Below are 19044 nucleotides of genomic sequence, written 5' to 3'. Positions count from 1 at the left end.
CCTCAATGCAGCTGAGCCTGAACAAATCTCAGCTCTATTTCTTTAATAACTAGAATTTTGCTCCCCAAACTTTCCTTTGGGATCTAAAGAAAGAGATTTAATAAATGAAAAGTAATGAATACACAACATGTCAGCCATGATTTAGATACAGCTATTGTGGAATAGCTTATCTGAGGAAAAACGGTTCTTAATGGTATTCGTATTTATTATCAGGCAAAAGGTGGATTATTTATGAGCTGGCAGCCTGAAGGCTGTCAGCTAGATTTTGCTGTAGGTACGTGCCAAATTCTAGGTGGGCTAGAAATTGTCCACATACACAGGGTTATGTGTAGAGTTCTACCCCAGCTCCATCATCAGTGTGCATAACTAACAGTATTTCTCCATTTCTGGTAGCTATCCTACCTATTAAAAATAACGTAGGATGTCATATTTAGGGTGGAGTCTATGAAAAGATGTACCAAAAAGGAAAAGTTAACCATTTTCCTACTCTCCAGCCGCAGAAGCTGACAGTGCCACATGTTACCTTTTGCCCTTCCCAGGCCCAGTGCTCATGTGTACACAGATACTCCCACCTTAACCCCCACGGCCAGCCCCTGAGACCTGCTCACGTTCCCAGTCTGTAAAGTGAGGCTAGAAAAAGAGACGTGTACTGTTTTTACAGTTCTCACCCCTGATTACTACATTTTTATACCGCTTTATAACGTACCGGTGCTTCTGTGACTTGTGCCACATTGAGATGGCCATTCGTTGGGATCTGGCAGCCTTCTGCGAGGCTGCTGCTCATCCAGTTTGCCATTCTAGTCTTAGAGATCTTGATCAAAGATCTGGGAGACATCTGAACCACTATTTATCAGTGGCAAAAACTGACAAGGTACCTTTGCCTCAAAACTGACAAAGACCTGAAAGTCTTGAGGATGGCAAAACTATGGAATGGAAACTGCATGCAGTTTGCCGTGCATCAGCTCCAAATACCGCACAAGCTGTTTTAAGTCTCACCTCCCTGCAGGATGACTGAAATCCTTAGCTCCTTGCTTGATCAAGGGAAAATGCCTCTGCCCTGGTCCACTTCAGATTCTGTTTTTTGGTTGTCCGGGCCAGTGCTTCTCAAACTTTCATAGGCCAGTGGGGCACCTGGGGATTGTGTTAAGATGCATACTCTGATTTGGTAGGTCTGCGGCGGAGCCTGAGATCCTGCATCTCCAACAACCTCCAAGGTCATGCTGATGTCCAGTGCCCCGACTCTGAGTAGTAAGGGCAGGGGCCTTGCACTTTCGCTCATCGTTTTTCCCTGTCCTCGTCTCCCTCATGTTGGTTGAATGAAAAGTGAGCAAATAACAGCATCTGCATTTGAGTGGCCATGTCCTCATCTCAGGACTTTCAAACGTTTATTCTAATTGCAGGGAATTCTCTATGTTTGTGATTGCTCAGAATTTATACATGAAGTACAGAAATTTTAAACGTCAACTATTTATACATCCCGGCTCTTGTATTCTCACCCAGCAGGGAGGACCACTCGCCTGTAGTCCCCGTTCTGTGGGAGGCTGCAGTGGTGTGAGGGACTGGTAAGGCCTCCCTGGCTTTAAGCAGAAGAAGTTCATCTTCCAGGTGTGGTATCACTAGGACAAGCCACCATCTTTTAGAGTCAAAGTCCACGCTGGGCCACAGCCACCCAGGTTTTACCATTTGACTTATTCATGCCTATTCTGTGTGGGCTACATAGTCAAATCCATTTTCTTCCATAATGCTTTCCGCAATCTAGTGATGCAGTGTCATTAATCCCATTTTTCAATGACAAAAATGAGTCAGGGAGTCATAAAGGGATTTGCCGCATCCCTGATAAACAGGATGCAGGAGTCATAACCTAGGTCTTTTCCCTGTAAAGTTATGTTCAGTTCTTTTCCCCATAATGATCTCCTTTGAACCCCCTTTTTAAAACCTCTGTGAATGAAATAAAATGTAGTCATTTCATTTGAGCAAAGTTCTCCCATTGGCATGACCACATTCTGGTCCCCATATCACTGGGCTCCTGCTGGTCTCTGCTCTTATGCACAAATAGGTCTGAACCAGAATAGGGTACCAAGAACCTAGACTTATCATTGTCCTTTTCCTTAGTGTTTGAGTGTAAAGGTTCAGCAGAATGGCTCAAGGCAGTCCTAAAACAGACAATAGCACTGTGAAGCTGGGGGATTGTCTTTGTCGTTGTTATGATGACTAATGACCCAAGAAATTGTTGAAGAGTAAGGAGCATAGCATCCTGAGAATTTAGGGCTCTCAAGTGGATTTGATCCATTATGTTCTCCCACTTCTCTTTTAACAAGGTTAACTTTGCAGGACTACATATCCTGGACATGGGAGTGTAAGCCAAGCTCATCAAACATTAACTAATAGTATTTTTTCTTTGATTTAAGGATCCAGGAAGAGAGGCTGCCAATCTCTCCATGCCTGCCAGCTTTATAGTCTCATCTCCCAGCTTAGTGAGAGCAGAAAGCTGCCCGAGGACCAATTTGTTTCCAAAGGGAGTCCCACTCACACAGAGGGAGGTAATTAGGCCTCCCCCGGGCATCCCTAGAGGTATTTTTAAAAACTTGACTTTGGCAACAGAGACCAGAAATCATTCAGACTGGAAATCATCTGAGCCTCTTGTAATGTGGTGTGTTGAGTTAAAGCCAAGTTAATATTTAGGGGATTATAGACCACTGACAAAGATTTCCGTGAAATTACTTCTGGAGTTAGAAGTGACAAATGGAAAAGAAATAACAACCCCAGCCCACTGGCCCCCACCCCAAACAGGACCAACAGATTCACCAGTTTTTTCACATTTGGGATACATTTCCTTGCTCTAGAAGGAATGCAGAGTTTATCTCTGGGAAAGGCCTTTGTTTATGAACAAATTCTCTCCAATTCTTTAAAATTTAAAAACCAAGAGGAGAAGAAGCAGTGAATGTTTACATAAGCTCAAACTTTTGTCTACCATTTCCTGAACTTCCAGCCCATTGGACTCATAACTTGCCCTAATTCCCTGCCAGAAAAACTGTGTGGCCAGCACAGGGGGAATGATGGCCAGTGAGAGAAAGTTCTCCTTGGCCAACCTTGCAGCTTTGGTTGCCTCGGTGACTCTCCATTATTACCCCTGGTCCCTGCCTCCTGTGTTATACAAATTTCCAGATCCAGAAAACAATAAAAACTGTGTATAACAGAAAGTCTTTGCGGTGAGAATTCTTCTCAGCAGCCTCATAACCAGAGACCACTTCTCTGGCCCAGACATTTTAGTGTTGCTTTTTCACACTTCTTATTTGGCCCTTTTGCAAATCTTTTCGTTCCTCTTCTTGCTCCTTGTTTCTCTTCACATTTGATATTTATCCAATGACACCACCTCCCATGGACCAGGAAGAGTAGCCAGCACTTCATGAGCATCTCCTAGAACTCAGGAGGTTGGGGGCGGGGGCGTGCAGGCTGGCCTCCGAAATCAAGGCGGTGTCTGTTCATTTATTCCACAGACACTTCCGGTGCCTGTGCGGGCCAAGCACAGGGGAACAAAATAAGCAGTACCAGTCTCTGCCCACCAAGCAGCAGGGGTTTGCCAGGGGTAAGGTTGCTGGATTTAACAAATAGAAATACAGGACATCCAGTTAAATTTTAGGTAAAGAACAAATCATTTGTAGAATAAATAAAATCACTTTCGTATAGTATAATACATTTTTAGTATATTTCATTAGCACATACTAAAAAATTTCAAAAAATTTTGTTAGCTGAAATTCAAATTTGGCAGGGTATCCCGTATTTAACCTGGCAACCCTCTCCTCCCCGACTAGAGACACCTGCCTTACCCCTCTTGGTGGACATCCAGGGATAAGTCATAGCCTCTCGCATGCCCAAAGTCCCCTCCAAGGGATGCTACACACAGTCTGAGGGAGAAAGAAGTTACGCCCCCCTCTGGGAGAGCTCTGACTCAGGCCACAGTGCTTACTAACCAACACCTGGTACCTGGAGACCGGGCAAGGAAAGGGAGCTGTGTGACTGTCCTCTCCTGTAGTCTGAGGCCCTTGCATTCTCCAGGGACATCACTTCCTTCTGGGATATGGAGTTTTGGTCAGCCTGCATCTCAGCCACTGATGTTTTCTTTATATATTAACACAAGGTATAGATATGGCAGATTAAATTCCAAAGAAACAACAGTAATAAAAACAATTAATAACAATAATACAATGTAACATCTATTGACTGCCTGTTATGTGCTAGGAACTGTACCACACCCTGGTTCTTTTCATTTCATCTTTTGAACAGTCCAATGAGTTAAGTACACTATGGTCCCCATTTCATAGACAGGGAAATTGGTGTAAAGAGTACAACAAATAAAAGAAAAAACTTCATAAATAAGAAAATTTTATTTTTAAAACATTAGAAATTGGTCCAATAAAACTATCTAGGAAGATTTATTATAATCATGTGAAATTTGATGATTCCTTTTGGCAGTGGGTGCAGGGAGAGGCAATGCTATTTTTCTTTTCACTCAGTCCCAAAGGGACAGACAAGAAGAGACCTAAATTAGGGGAGGGCAGGTCAGCCAGAAGAAGAAAAGGGTTAGGGAGGTGAGCGGCCAGAGCAGGGCAGAGAGCTGCCAGGAAGCTCTGAAGGACTCACCTCTCCGCCTCTGGCACAGGCACTGTGGTGACAGACAGGCGGCACAGTGGCCCCTCTCAGCTGGGAGGTTACTAAGTGGCCCCTGAGGCCAAGTGATCCCTGGATTTCAGGGCCCCAGCTCTTAGGTGTGACTGGCGGCCACCATTTCAGCCATCGTCCCTGAGTAGGAGTGAAAGAACTGTCTTCAGCCAAAGCTCTGGAAGCCGGCAGAGGGTCCCCACCACTTGCTTTTCCTGGGCCCAGGGAGGCTTGGGAATAAGATGGCAAGGAAAGGGATCTGGAGTCTAAAACCTCCCTCCCTCCCCACCTGGGCTGGATAGGAAGAGACAGTAGTGGCCTCTGGCTCCAGGCCACCCAGATCCACAGCGACGAACAAGGGACAATCACTGTGACCACTTGCAGCCACTGGAGGTGAAGACTGTTCAGGGCGGGGGGTCGGGGGGAGACAAAACGGTTACATTCTCCTACAAGCTTTTCAACAGGAGCTGTGGTCTCAGTAGGGGAAACTATGCCTTGATGGAGAGGGAGCCAGGAGACTCCTTGCCCTGACCCGACCTCTTCCATCCAACGTCCTGCCGGCGTTTTCCTTTGGCTAAACCCAACCAAAAAAACAATGAAACTACTATTTTAACTGTTGTTGTAACCCAGAGCTTTATGTGCAAAAAGAAAACTAGTAAATTCATGAGAAATTATTCCTTGAACAACTCACATGTTTTGAAGTTTAAAAATTTGTATAATGCCCAATATGTGATATGTGTATATTGTGGTAGACTTTGTGCTTTTACAACTTGTTAAGTTTTGATAATCCCAGCTAGAGCAACTTCTAAAATAGACTTCTTGTAACATACTCACATTTCATTTTTGAAATATAAAGAACCAGAAAAATAGATAGAAAATAAATACTCCCAAACTTTCTCATCTTGAGAGGGTTTATTGGATCTTTTAACATTAACCTTGGTAATCATCATGGTTTGTAAAATACTATCCAATGATAGCACTATCTTGGTTTCATTTGTAACAGGAAATGAAACCATTTCTGGCTAGGAGATGTCCAAGCCTCCCATCTGTTTGTGGGCAACAAGTATCATATATGTGTCAGAAAGGGAACCATGTTCACGATTAACCTTTATTTCCATGTACTGATTCTTGAAATTGACTCATGTATGTTTCAGTCAAGCATGGTATGGGTAATAAATTTTGTATTACGTATGGAAAAAACCATAGAATGCCTATAAAATTACATAAAAATGTATTTAAATTTTCTCAGCAATAGCTTCTTAGACAATAAACAAGTTCCTGGTGACCTAATGGATGACCTACTCTTCTCCCCAGCTTGCCCTGTTAATGTACTTAGTTGGCTGAACTAACAAGGGAATTCCAACCACTGAAGACCCCCAATTATGAACCCTCTCTAAATGCCAGGACCCCTGTCTTGGCCAGCCACAAAAGCTGCAGGATCCAACCCTGCCAACCAGCCTTCCCCAGTGCTCACCAGAGACATGGCCCAAGAATGGGTGAGATGTAACTGAAAAAAAATTGTCACCAGCCCTTTTGCCTTGGTTTTTCATTAAAAAGCAGTGCCATTTTTTAAAAAAATTGTATTTTCTCACCATCACCAAAGTACTATGCCAGCTTTACTTTGGCCCTTAGGAAAAAATAGTCATGTGTTTGCAAAAGTCAGGATATTTCTGTAAGTGTTGGGTCCTTTCCTCAACTTCTAGGGAAAATGCTAAAAGAGCCAAGTAAATACACACAGACAAACCAACAGAATCATTAAGCCATCTTGATGAATTGGCTTCTAGGGATAATTAACCCTTGCGTTATTAAAAAAAAAAAAAAGAATACTAACCCCACATGATAAATAAAAATTAAAATAGCTCTAGGTGGGCTCCTATTAGCAGGCGGGGTAGAGAAGATAAATGCAGACGGCATTTCTGTAATCATTCAGCACCTTAGTGAGCAGCAGCAAGCTATTCCAGCAGCTACTTCGTATCCCCTGCTCTATCCAAGGCACTGCGCTCGCCCTTTCAGAGTTACTCCTCAAAAAGCCCCTGCCTTAAAGGAGGCAATTTTAATGACTCGCAGAGTGTTTTATAAATTGTGCTATCAAAGATATTAGAATATTAATATCATTCATGGAAAATCTCTTTTATCCAACATATTAAAATTCTGTAAGATGTTTGTTGCTTTCCAAGATGAAAGAATCACATTGATTTGCATAAAATTAACAAAATCATGAGTTTACACAGTCCGTTTGAAATCTTCCTATTCTGTCAACTTCAGTACAAACAGATCAGCACGTGTAAATTTTCTACAAAATGCCTGGCATGAATTTCATATGAAAGCCATGGTTTTGGAGAGCTAGACAGAATATTGCAGATGACCATAAAAACTGCTTTTAATTCTCTGAATCCTTCAAATTATTTCTAATACAAAGTTGACATAAACATCAAGGCTTCACACTTCTGGCAGAATAAGCTATAGAAACAATTTCAAAGACCTATGTTCATAGTTGTTAATAAATATTTGTTAAATGACTAATAAAAAATTTATCAGGTAAAGTTTTCAGTTTTGAATAAAAAGCAGTTAGAGAGCAATGCTGTTCTGAAGGGTGTATGTGACCAGCTTCCAATGCAATGATTTTTATTCTTTTAGGAGAAAAACCAGCACTGAAATTGAATTCCCTGAGAAGCTAGAAGGAACCAAGCTCGCCATAGCTGAAAATGAAGACCAGGAAAAGCTCCAAGTTAAAATACAGGCTTTTGAAGACAAAATAAATGCTGAGAACAATACTCCTGGATCTATCAGAAGATATAGTTTGGGCCACATTTCCAATGAAGAAAAAAAAGGAATTAGATTTAGCAGGTATTCATTTTGCTTGGCTGGTTTTTAAAGTATGTAATTCATGCTTGCTGCTGGTTTTGTTATCACATTGCTATCAGGTGATTTTTAAGGATCTTTTACCTATAGTTGCCCAAATTGCCATCCTTTCATGAATGAAATGTCCCCCACAATGCTTTAATTATCTAAAGAAGTTCTCTTTTTTAAAAAAGAGAATACAAATTTGGAAACAAACCTATGGTTTATTTTTTTAAAAATACTTTTTCAATTCTTTAGATGTGCTAATATTGAGAATGACTTATCAAAAGCTTGACTTCTGATGAAAAAGCTGAAGTAGAAAAAGGAATATAAATATGTAAGTCCACCATATTCCAGCCAGTTTTGCATGAAATTGATTTTTAAATCTTCATTTTGGGAGGTGGTATAGATCTTCAAAGATTTGGCTTATTACATAATTTGGTGGTCTATGTTCTATCAAATCTGTTAATAGCTCCGATTTTCCATTTCATACTCCAGATGAAATAACTTTTGCCCAGCGTTATTCTTTCCTTTTTTTGTCAATGAACAGTAGCTCTTTACTGTCTCAACCTTCCCTTTGTTTGTCTTATAGGTCGAAGAGTTTGGCTTTGCACACTGTGCTCACAAAGGATATGAGTTCAGATGACGGGGAAGTTGTTGGGAGTGGCGATATACCAGCCAGCATCTCTCTTTCAGAAATAGATTCACTTAGCCAAGGAAATAAGTTGCCTTTTAAGGCAGACACTGATGGATCACAGCTGGGGAATTCTTCAGTTTCACACCCAAGTATTATACATATAGAATCAGAGAATCTGCCAGAAACAGTTAAAAAAAACTACCAGGAAGAAACTCTAGAGATGACTGTAAGTCCTATAGAATACCAGGATAAGCTCTACTTGCACTTAAAGAAGAACCTCAGTAAAGTGAAAGCATACGCTGTGGAAATCGGAAAGAAGATCCCAGTCCCTGATCAGTGTACCATTGAAGGTAAGTGCTCCGAACTCCCCAAAGTTGAGAAATTTAAGACATCACTGAAAAAAAAACCCTCAAAATGATATATATTGCATTTTCTGGGTCTATTACAAAATAGATCATTTTGAAATACCCCCACATGGTTTTAGTTACTTTTTCCCCCAAAAAGGTCAATCATCTTTTTGATTCTCATTTGAATCTACTTACACACCTCTGAGTTTCTTGAAACACAAGATATATTGTTTCTGGTTCCTTGTCCGTAGTATTCAGGAAAATCCTAGAGTGGGGTCTGTGGCCCCCAAAACAAGCTTGAGGGTAGGGGTCCAGCCAGAGGCATTTTTTCACCTACATAATCATGCAAGAAAGCTATACATAGCTTTGAGCTCCATTCATTCAGTCAGCATTTATGAAGCAGCTACTATGTGCCAGGTGCTGTGCCAAAGACTGAGCTTTGTGAGAGATTCACCTATGACCCAGAGACACAATCCTTGATCTCTTGGACATTAGTGTATAGAAAGAAAGGAGCAACACCATAGTCAGGAGGTGATGTAGGTCAGGAGCTAGTGAGAGTCTGAGCTAGTCAGAAAACAAAATGCAAAGTAAGAAAAGGATATCAGGGTTCAACATTTCTCTTGGGTGCACATTTTAAAGAGGTACCCAAAAACATCAGTAAAATTTTAAGTAAGGGCTGAATCAGTAGCAATGTTTTGCCATGTCATGTAGGACTAGAGGGAGGTAATGATATTGATCATGTCTCTATTTACAGCTTTTGACATTTTGTTCATCATGGACTTTTTTGTATTAACTTAAATTTTTTTAAATATTATTTATCTTGAGTACCACATTTTCTGGTGCCTCCTTCATTTTGTGCCCTAGTCCTGTCCCTGGGAAAAACAATGGGTTTGAGACACATGGCAGGGCGACCAGGGTAGGCTCACCCTTCTGGTTGTGCATTAAACAGGTCTGGACGGTTCCAAGGCACTGTGGAGCTAATTAGAACTTTCCTACGATCACACTTAAGCAGCAGGCATGTTCTTCTCTTGAGATTTAGATGAAAGTCCTAGCCTTCTCCTTGGACAAGAAACATTCTCACAGGATAGGGCCCTCATTGAAAAAGCCATGGAGCCCATCTTCCAGAAAGAATCACAGCTAAGGTGATTCACATTCGCCCACCTACTGGCCGTCATTCCCTTCCAGGTTGTAGAATTGGAGGATTTTCCCTACTCTACTCTCTACCCCTTTTTCCATGACAAAGCAGAGGGAAGAACATATTTTCAGGCTGACAAAGGGAAGGGAGAGTGGTTCAAGGGTTTGCAAATGACAAATATTACTTAATATGTCTGTGTAAAATCTGACATTTTCAAAGGTATATACAATAATTTATTGATTAGCCTCCTTGAAACTTTTTTAAAATGGTGACAATAAAAGTGATATTGCTCATAGTCGATAAAACTTTTGGGTAATTAAGTACACCAGGACTTGAAAATAGCTAAAATCAATAAATCTCAACTAATACAAACTCTTTACAATTGCCCCTTGCACTAATAAGCTATGTATTTATGGACAAGTTGGAGAATTTAATATAAGAGAGGTTAAATGAATTTCCCAGTCTAACAGAGGAAGTCTGTAGCAACTATAGCCACATTTCCATCTACTATGATAGTGTCTGTTTTGGGTTGTTTTGTTTTGTTTTAAGTTTAGCCCGAAGCATTATAGATATGCACTAAAGATACAGTGAGTTATAATCTTATGAAAATGTGAAAGTCCTGCAGAGTTACTTCAAGCATCTAGTTGTCAAAAACACATGATATTTCTTATTGCCTTAAATTATTCTGGGAGTTTGAAAGTTAACTAGGTGACTTGTGTTTTTTCTTTTTAAAAATATTGGATGAATCCATCATCTTTACTTAAAAAAAAAGAAAAATGCCATTTTCCTTTTGATGTTTCCTATAAGGGATGACCTTAAACTGAGTTTGTATATTTTTAAGTTGATACTTTGGAATTCAATCATACTCTTATAATTTCCTGGATGTTTTTAGGAAATTCCTTGCACAGATATATGTGTGAGGGATGGAAGATTTATATGACTCACTGTATACATATCCACCAAGAAAGGCCTCATGCTGACTGCAGGGGACGCGTTGTTATTATTCCAGAGATTGTGTAAACCATTTAGCAGAATGCCAGCAGTCATCTGGCTGACACAATTTTGCTTGTTCTTATGAGTTCACGCAGTTCAATGATATCATGCTTCTTTTCTTAAAAATGTATTGAAGAAAGATTTAGGCTTAGAAATTGTTATATTTAATGTGTTGTTGGTGTAAATGTGTTGTTGCTTTTTGGTCTTTCTTACTAAATTATGCAAAGTAATCAAGAAATAAAGGGAGGAAGCATTAAAATCACATCCACAACATTAAAGTTAAAAAGACAAACAGCCAGCAGGAAACAAGAACAACAACAACAAAATATTAACTGTAATTTTAGACTGGCGTTACAAGTCCATACTACAAAAACATGACAAAACTACCCTTTAGAAAAGTTCTTTTGGTATTTGTTAGAATCATGTGCCAAAACTGATATTCAACTTCCTGTATTTTGATCTACAAAAACATCACTCTCAAATGGTTCAACTTAACACTTTGGTAATAAACTGCGTTAAAGGAACAGGTACCTCACTAGTTACAATACAGCAGAATAATCAAAGTTACAAAGAGCTCTCTGAGCCCCGGTCAGCCATCTTATTATCACATGATATTGATCACAGTGGGGACAGGCGATGGGGTATAAAGAGATCAGCACAAATCTATCAGCATGTCTGGAAAAATTGACAAGCCCCAGGTTTTTATTGAGGTTGAGTCAGCAGTTTCATTTTGGTTATGAAAGAGCCTGTTATTCTCAAGTCGGTAATTCTCTCCTGGGCCTTAGAGGCCCCTGACATGGGTGCGGGTTTGCCAGCCACTGCAAGTTATGTATTCATACGCCAAGTGATGGTCTAATATCACTCCCTGATTGTATTTACTTACAAGACGAAAGGAATTTAGTTCATCTGCTAAAGGGCATGTTAGAAATCTGAATCACTGGTGTTCATTTATGTGAACAAAAATGATGAGGGTTTAAAAAAAAAGCATGACATTGAAATAAATCCTTGAAAATCTGGCTCATCACTGGGGTTCCATAAAGGATGATATAAAAGCTTACAAGAACTCATCAATGCTGCTTTGTTAGCTTTGAAGTATTTCTCAATTGGATGCAAATAAATACAAGAGCGTATCAGCAAGCCTGACTTGCAGAAAGATGATTTTAAAGCTAGTAATGTGTCCTTTTCTAATAGACCTACATGAGTTGACTTTTCTTGACTTGAACAGATACAAGAATATACGAAAGTGAAATAAAGTTCATTGTAAATATCAAGCAGCAGAAGCTGTTTTCATAATTAATTACAAATAAAGCTTCCTTATTGAAATTGTGCATGCAGTCAAGTCCAACCTCATCTTGGGATGACAGAGGTTCACATTGCTGGTGAGCATGTTACATTCTTAAATTCACAATGTAACATGTTGCAAAGTCCCACTAGAGGATGTCAAATAACTTTACTTCTCATTAATTATGTGTTCAAAGACTCCTCCTTCTTAAAAGAGTTCGATTTTCTTTGAACAATAAAATAAATAAATAAAAATGCCTTCACAATGCTATTGGATAAAAGGGTATGTTGTTTATCTGCCTCTTGGTTTACCTGATATTTACCTACAGACAATGGATATATTTATTCAACTAGAAAGCAGCTTAAAGTAAAATTGGTAAGCACACGTACATTTTTGGGCCATTTTTTTGTGAAAGTTCAGGAGAGATAATCTGCCTGTAAATGAAATGAGTCATCCAAGCCCTTTGAAATGGAGTTTCCCCAACATAGTGTCCACCTTGGGTATGTCCCTAATAGGTTTAATGGGGCCTTGCTAATAAACAGAAGTGTCTTGCCAGTATGGCTCAGTGGATTAAGTGCTAGCCTGCAAACCAAAGGGTTACCGGTTGGATTCCCAGTCAGGGCACATGCCTGGGTTGCGGGCCAGGTCCCCAGTAGGGGGCGCACCAGAGGCAACCACACATTGATATTCCTCTCCTCTCTTCCTCCCTCCCTTTCCCTCTCTAAAAATAAATAAAATCTTAAAAAAAAAAAAAAACAGAAGTGAAAGTATATACATAACTGGAGCAAAAATGCACAGATATGCATTTCAGTATATTTTACCCTAAAAGTAGGCACATTAAAAGAAGGAAGAGAAGAAGAAAAAAAGGGGGTGGTTTCTAGGAGCAGAAGTAGTTTACTGTGGCATATTTCTTGTTCTTAAATATTTTCTTCTAATTGTATTATGTTTTAAAGGAGTATTGTTATCTTTTTTTAAGGGAAGCTTGTACTCAGAGATTATTATCAGTCATCCATTGCTGTTGTTTGGAGACGGTCTCTATTCCCAAGGGTGCAGTGCTGTGCGCACTGGTTCTGTGCAAATGGTCCCAGCAGAAGGGCACATTTATATCTAGTTTGCCACAAACCAAATTTCAAGAAAGTGAATGTTATTTTCCATTTACTTCTTTTATGAAACTGGCAGTATATGCCCTTTAGGGAAACAAAACGGTCCCTGGATAGTATCAAATCTCATTTAAAAACTGAGTAAATCCATATTTCTGAGCACTGTGAGTAATGAAAAGCTGGTAGCCAGGGAACTGAAAAGAGATTATATGACTAGGTAAAGGGTTTTGATATGACAGAGGTAAAGGAAAAAAAAATAATTTCCTCTTTCTTGTTTCACAAAAGCCATCAAACTTCAGATGATGAAAGATTGTTAAATGTTTCTCCAAAAACAGGCTATTACATAGTTGGCAATCAGGGGTCCAGGTATTCGATGACTTGGCAGGCATTAATTTGTGTTACAGTCCATTTCAAACTGCACATGAGTCTATCTAAAACAGGCAGAGCCTGTGTCACAAGATGGCAGGCACACTTGGATGGGGTGAAAAAGAGCAAGTGAAGGACACTGAATTCTTAGGTTTCCTCTGTCCACATTGTTCCCTGAACATATTAAAGACCAGTAAGAAGTTACAGAACACAACTTTTTTTTTCTTAAAAAAAGATTCAGTGGACTTTTAATAAGTTGTTTTACAGAAAATAATCATTTTTCAGATAAAATACTCACATCAGTTATCCAACAGCCATTAAAATATTATGCCACCATTAAAATAAGTCACAGATGCAGCAAATATAACACCATTGCAGAAACTCTTGAGTATGATTCTGCTTCTCACATCAAATTTCCTAATTTCAAAGTAGTTTCTTCAGATTGGCTTCTTTCACTCATAGTATGCATTTAATGTGTCTTTATGGCTTGATAGGTCATTTCTTTTTAGAGCTGAGTCATATTTCATTGTATGGATATATCCACCATTGTGGTATCACACAGAATAGTTTTACTGCCATAAAAATTCTCTGTGCTCTGCTTATTCATCCTGACTATTCACTCTTCATTCATTCATTCTACAACAATTTCTGAGTGCCTACTACTTGCCAGCCTTATTCTAGGAACTCGGGAAACATTGGTGAACAAAACAGGCAAATATTCTTCCTTGCCTTCACAGAGACTGTTTTAGTGGGAAGAAACAAACAATAAATAAATGATAGACAAGTGAACTATGTAAGGTGTTAGAATGTGTAATTTGCTATGATAAAAGGAAAAATAGAGCTGGCTAAGTAGAACCAGGACAAAGAAAAGGAGAGGGAGAGTTTTAGAGGAAACACATCAAACTATTACGCCGATTTTCTCTGAAGAGTTAGATTGGGGATGGGGGGTGAGGAGAAGGGGAGAGGGAGGGAGAAACTTGAGTATTTCAAAGGTTTGGAGAGAGATGCTGGCAACATTGACCCAGGTGAAAACTCCTCACTCTCAAGCATCCTGCCTAGAGTCTATAGAATTGGGTTTCAGTCCCAACTCTTCTTGGGCAGTGTCAATTCCTCATACAGGTCCTTCATCTCCTCGTGCCACCACTTCCTCACCCTTATCCCAAGACCATGTTACAGGGTCCTGGGTTTTCAACCTGTGCTCCCAAAAGAGCTTCAGGGACCTCTCCAGACGGCCTCAAACTCCCCTCTTTCCTTTTTTCCCTTCCCTGCAGAGCAGCTGTGAGTTAGCTGAGTTCACACGTTGACCTTCCGATGAATGTTTAAACCAAGAATTCTACAGCTCAAAGAAATTTGTAAAACAGTCAGCTGAATCATTTTTGAGGTCCTTTTTTTAAGGTCCTTTATGCTCTAAATTAATTTTTTCTAAGCGCCTTATGTCAAAGCTGGCAAAATGTAAAATGTTAGTTATTTGGCCAAGTTCTTCATCTCCCTCAATTTTATGACTAATATTATATCTCCATGATAAAGTTTCAAATAATACCTTTATGGCTAATATTATATCTCCATTACAAAGTTAAAAAGTATCTTTTTTCATGTTAATTTCTTGTCCTTTCTCCAGACATCTGTATTCATCAGTTTACTACAATTTCTCGGGAGAAAATGAGCCAGATTGTTTAATACTCTTAAGGTGTGTCTCACTATCTACCCAAATGTATTAATATCCATCAAATAGCAAATGACCCATTGTGATTAGCAAATTAATGCATTGTGCCTGTCCTGACTGATCTATTTCTATTTAAATTGTTTGGTTTACCTTACTTAATAGAAACCAATCTTATTTCAAATTTCAAATTGTCCATGAGAGCCTATAAAAATATATAATAAAAAAATGATTCACTGAATGTGAGGGGGGGGGAAAGCAGAGAGAAATAAAACAAATCTAGTAGTTCAGTTATTTTTCAGAAATTTATATCTAAAAATTTCCACAATTGTTAAATGTGGTTTACAGATTTACTTCTGAGCACCCTAGTGCCCATAGTAAGGAGCAAAACAAAAATCAGTTAAAATAATTGCCCAGGAGAAAAACGAAAGCTGTTTAATTATTTGCTTGGTGACTGCTATACTCCTTGAAGCTGGTTCCTCAAAGGAGGTGTTTATATTATGCAACAAATATGTAGCCACTAAATATAACAATAGAGCCATGGTTCTCAGCCAGAGGCAATTGTGTCCCCAGGTTGGGAACTTTTGGATGTCGCTCAACTGCCTACAACAAATAGAAGAGCCCCCAAGCCAAAGAATTATCCAACCCAGAATATCAGTAGTGGTTTAGAAACCCTGAAACAGGGGTTAGAAACATTTTGAGAGCCTTGTTTCTCAAAATGTGGTCCATGGACCAGCAACATCGACATCACCTGTTAGAAATTCAGATTCTAAGGCCTATCCTAGTCCTCCTGAATCAGCATCTGTCGTTTAACAAGGTCCCTCTGGTGATTTATATGTACCTTACAGTTTGAGAATCACTACTGCTACTACAGAAATGAGACATTTCAGCAGGTCCCAGTAGCAGGGAAAATCATTTTCTTCCTCATGATGAATTTGTGATTTAATTAACTGACTGTTTAATCATCACCTCTTAATAGAGGAGATGAGTGTTCTTCTCAAGGACACTCAGACATACCAGGCTCAGTCATCTGGACACTTAATGGCACTCAACTTGTGGTTCCTATTGTCCTTTGGATCTTCTCACAGGATATGGGTTTTAAAAAAGGATAATTTGACTTGGAAGACAGGAAACTACTTGTTTGCATGTGTTTGAATTTTAGTGTGTCATCTTCTGACTTTTTATGTACATGCTATTTAGTTCCTCAAGGAAGAGAGTTTTAACAGCTTCAGAATAACTAACAAGTATCAAATGTGCTTCAATCATTCTTAGCCATGTTGTGTAAATGAATTCAAAACATGTGGATTACATTTCCCTTAAAATATGCAGAGAATTTAAATTAAGCCAAAAAAAAAAAAAAAACCACTAAGCTTCACTAAACTCAAAACATTGAAAGGTGGTTTGAGATAGTATCTATAGGCAAATTCACTTATCACTGATATTTAAAGATTAGTCCAGCTGGCCCTCATTCCTTTCGAAAAGAACTGAATTCATTGTACTTTGCACTGTCTTTTCTTCACTGAATCTACAATGATTTTTTCCCTAAGTTCTTTTAAAAACAACCTTACAAATATTTAAGTAATAGCTATCTTTTCCAGTAAACATAGACAATTAAGACTTCCTACAACCTTATCATCTCTTTCTATCGAATTTTTATTTTATAGTCATACCAGCTCATAAATACAGTTATACCCTGGTGGGCTTTTTCATTTGTTTTTGAACAAAGCCTTTGAACTCTTATAAGCAATTGAATCTAACAATAGAAGAATCAGGACAAACATAAGCATCCTTTATATTCTTGCAACATTGATATTGTATAATCTTGCCATAATTCCAAGTCAAATTTACATAAAACACTTAAGATGTTTGTTAATGTTTCCAGAAATTTTATCATGTTAAATTAAGCATTCCCTGGATTATTGTATATTTTTAATTTATGTGCAATGGCAAGAAGAATATTCTATCTTCTTAAAGTAACTCAGTAAATATATAAAGTGTTTATTTGAGAATTTAAAGTACTAAAATATGAGAAAATTTACAAAGAGAAGATTAATTGATAGCATGTTTCCTTTCTTAGTGTGTTAGAGTGCTATCCATGAATACCTTTACTGTAAATTATATTGCCCTAATGGGGAAGGGAACCCATCTAAGTTCACAATAGAAACTGGTTTTTCAAACACTTGGAGTTTCAGAAGTTCCCACATGCTTTTAGTCAAACATTGCTATAGTTAACTTTTGAACTCATACATATTTTAAGGAAATGCAATTAATGGGTTTCAAATTCACTTTCATTTTACTCACCAAGATATGATTTGGCAAAATCTTCTGATCCCTATGAGGTGTTTTACTGACAATAGAAATCTCATCAAAAAATGACATTTGCTATGTTAAAAAGAGACCTGTATCAGATTGTTATAATAATGACCCTCCTGGCTTTTGGAAAAAAATCTTTTTCTGATTTTGGTCACAGCCCTTTCCTTCCATTTAAAGTGTCATTAAAAACAAAACCAAACCTAATGACGTGAAATCACGGAATCGGCTGGCGTAGGCTAGGTTTGTAAAGGGAGATGTGGAGAGGCCTCTCTGCTCATTCATGTCGGGTAAAGTTGGGCTTGGAACTACCCATAATAAAGTAATGATAAGGGTTAGGGACCACAGAGAGTCTGAGAATTCCCCTTCTCTTTCCTAATCTAAAGTCTATACCACTACCACCTTCTTGGGCAGGAGTTGCAAATAATTTCTGTTCGCATTGTTTTCCTTTGTATTCTCATCGTATCTCCCATTTCTCCAGACAGAAGGAGCTGAAGTTGTCTAGACAGATGAGAGTCTGGAGACACAAGAACTCAAAGGGAGAGTGTAAGGGTGAGATGTCCCCAATGAATGGTCCGAATCAAAAGAGCAATTATAGCTCACAGCTGCTTTTGTACTTGCTCACCCAGCGCAGGCTCCAGTGCTTGACGCCAGCCCAGGAGAAAGAGCAGAGCAGATCAACATTTTTTTAATTTAATATGTGAGGAATTGTCAGATTTCCCTCTTTGAGTAACATTTATCTGAAAGCTCTATTGGACACTGGATATTAAATCTGGATCAGTACCTTTCTTTAAGAGTATATCCTTTTACCATACTTTAGTAAAATATATTCTTTCCTTCCCATGGCATTCACTTTGACACCAATAAACACAATAATTCCACAAAATTTAACATTTTTTGAACAAGTTTGAAATATAGAAAAATATTTACATCAAGGCTTGCAATAATAATTACTGTTACTGGCTTATATTCTAGACTAGAGGTTCACAAACTTTTCCTGTAAAATCAAAGAGAGGTAGTAAAAATTTTGGGACAGAGACAAGCCATGTGGTCTCTGTTACAACTACTTATCTCTGTCATTGTAGTATAAAAGCATGCATAGATAACACATAAATGGATGGGCATGACTGTGTTCCAATAAAACTTTATTTACACAAACAATCAGTGAGTCAGACTTGGTCCAGAGCCATAGTTTATGAAGCCTCATTCTGGACAATCAGTTTTTAGTGACTGCCACATTCAGCTGGAGTTTTATGTTATAATGGTGTTTAAGGATTTCTGATACCCCTCCTAACACAGAGAAGGCTTTCAGTAAACATGGCTGGTTGAACACATGTTTATCTAAAATTCTACTTAAATGATAATAAAAGAGTTAAAAGGCATAAGCTTAGGAGAAGACAGCAGACAAATGATGTCAACAAAATGTTTGACAGTGAAAGAGATGCAAACTTGGTAGTAAAAAGTGTCTGTAATACCATTTGCATTACAAAAGAGTACCACATGATAGAATTTTGTACAGTTCTGCTGATATCTAGTGACCTAGTGCAGGAGTGGCACAAACTGGGTCCTAACTTGATTTGGAAAACTCCATCCTGTGAGTGGATAGGGGTGAGGGTGAAGGCCAGACTCCCAGCTGTAAACGCTAGGTACTCAGCAAGCTTTTGGAATGAGAAGAATAGTGCCAAGAAGAACTAGCAGTTTAACATCAGCACTT

The 19044-nt window shown here is 38.8% G+C and overlaps 1 protein-coding gene across 1 annotated transcript in view; it reads left to right on the top strand.

The window, feature by feature from the left end:
- The window catches only part of VEPH1 (ventricular zone expressed PH domain containing 1), a 187565-nt gene that overhangs the window by 94589 nt on the left and 73932 nt on the right, over positions 1 to 19044 (top strand). The window contains exons 8-9 of the mRNA XM_054579995.1: positions 7297 to 7506; positions 8093 to 8487. Coding sequence (XP_054435970.1) covers positions 7297 to 7506; positions 8093 to 8487 — 605 coding nt within the window. The remainder of the gene's footprint in view (positions 1 to 7296; positions 7507 to 8092; positions 8488 to 19044) is intronic.

This window comes from Pteronotus mesoamericanus, unplaced genomic scaffold (assembly GCF_021234165.1).
Source record: "Pteronotus mesoamericanus isolate MK-2021 breed Mesoamerican mustached bat unplaced genomic scaffold, CSHL_Meso_final contig_116, whole genome shotgun sequence".
In the NCBI taxonomy this organism is placed as follows: Eukaryota; Metazoa; Chordata; class Mammalia; order Chiroptera; family Mormoopidae; genus Pteronotus; species Pteronotus mesoamericanus.
The sequence above is the reverse complement of the archived record's forward strand: the minus strand, read 5'-3'. Positions and strand labels throughout refer to the sequence as shown.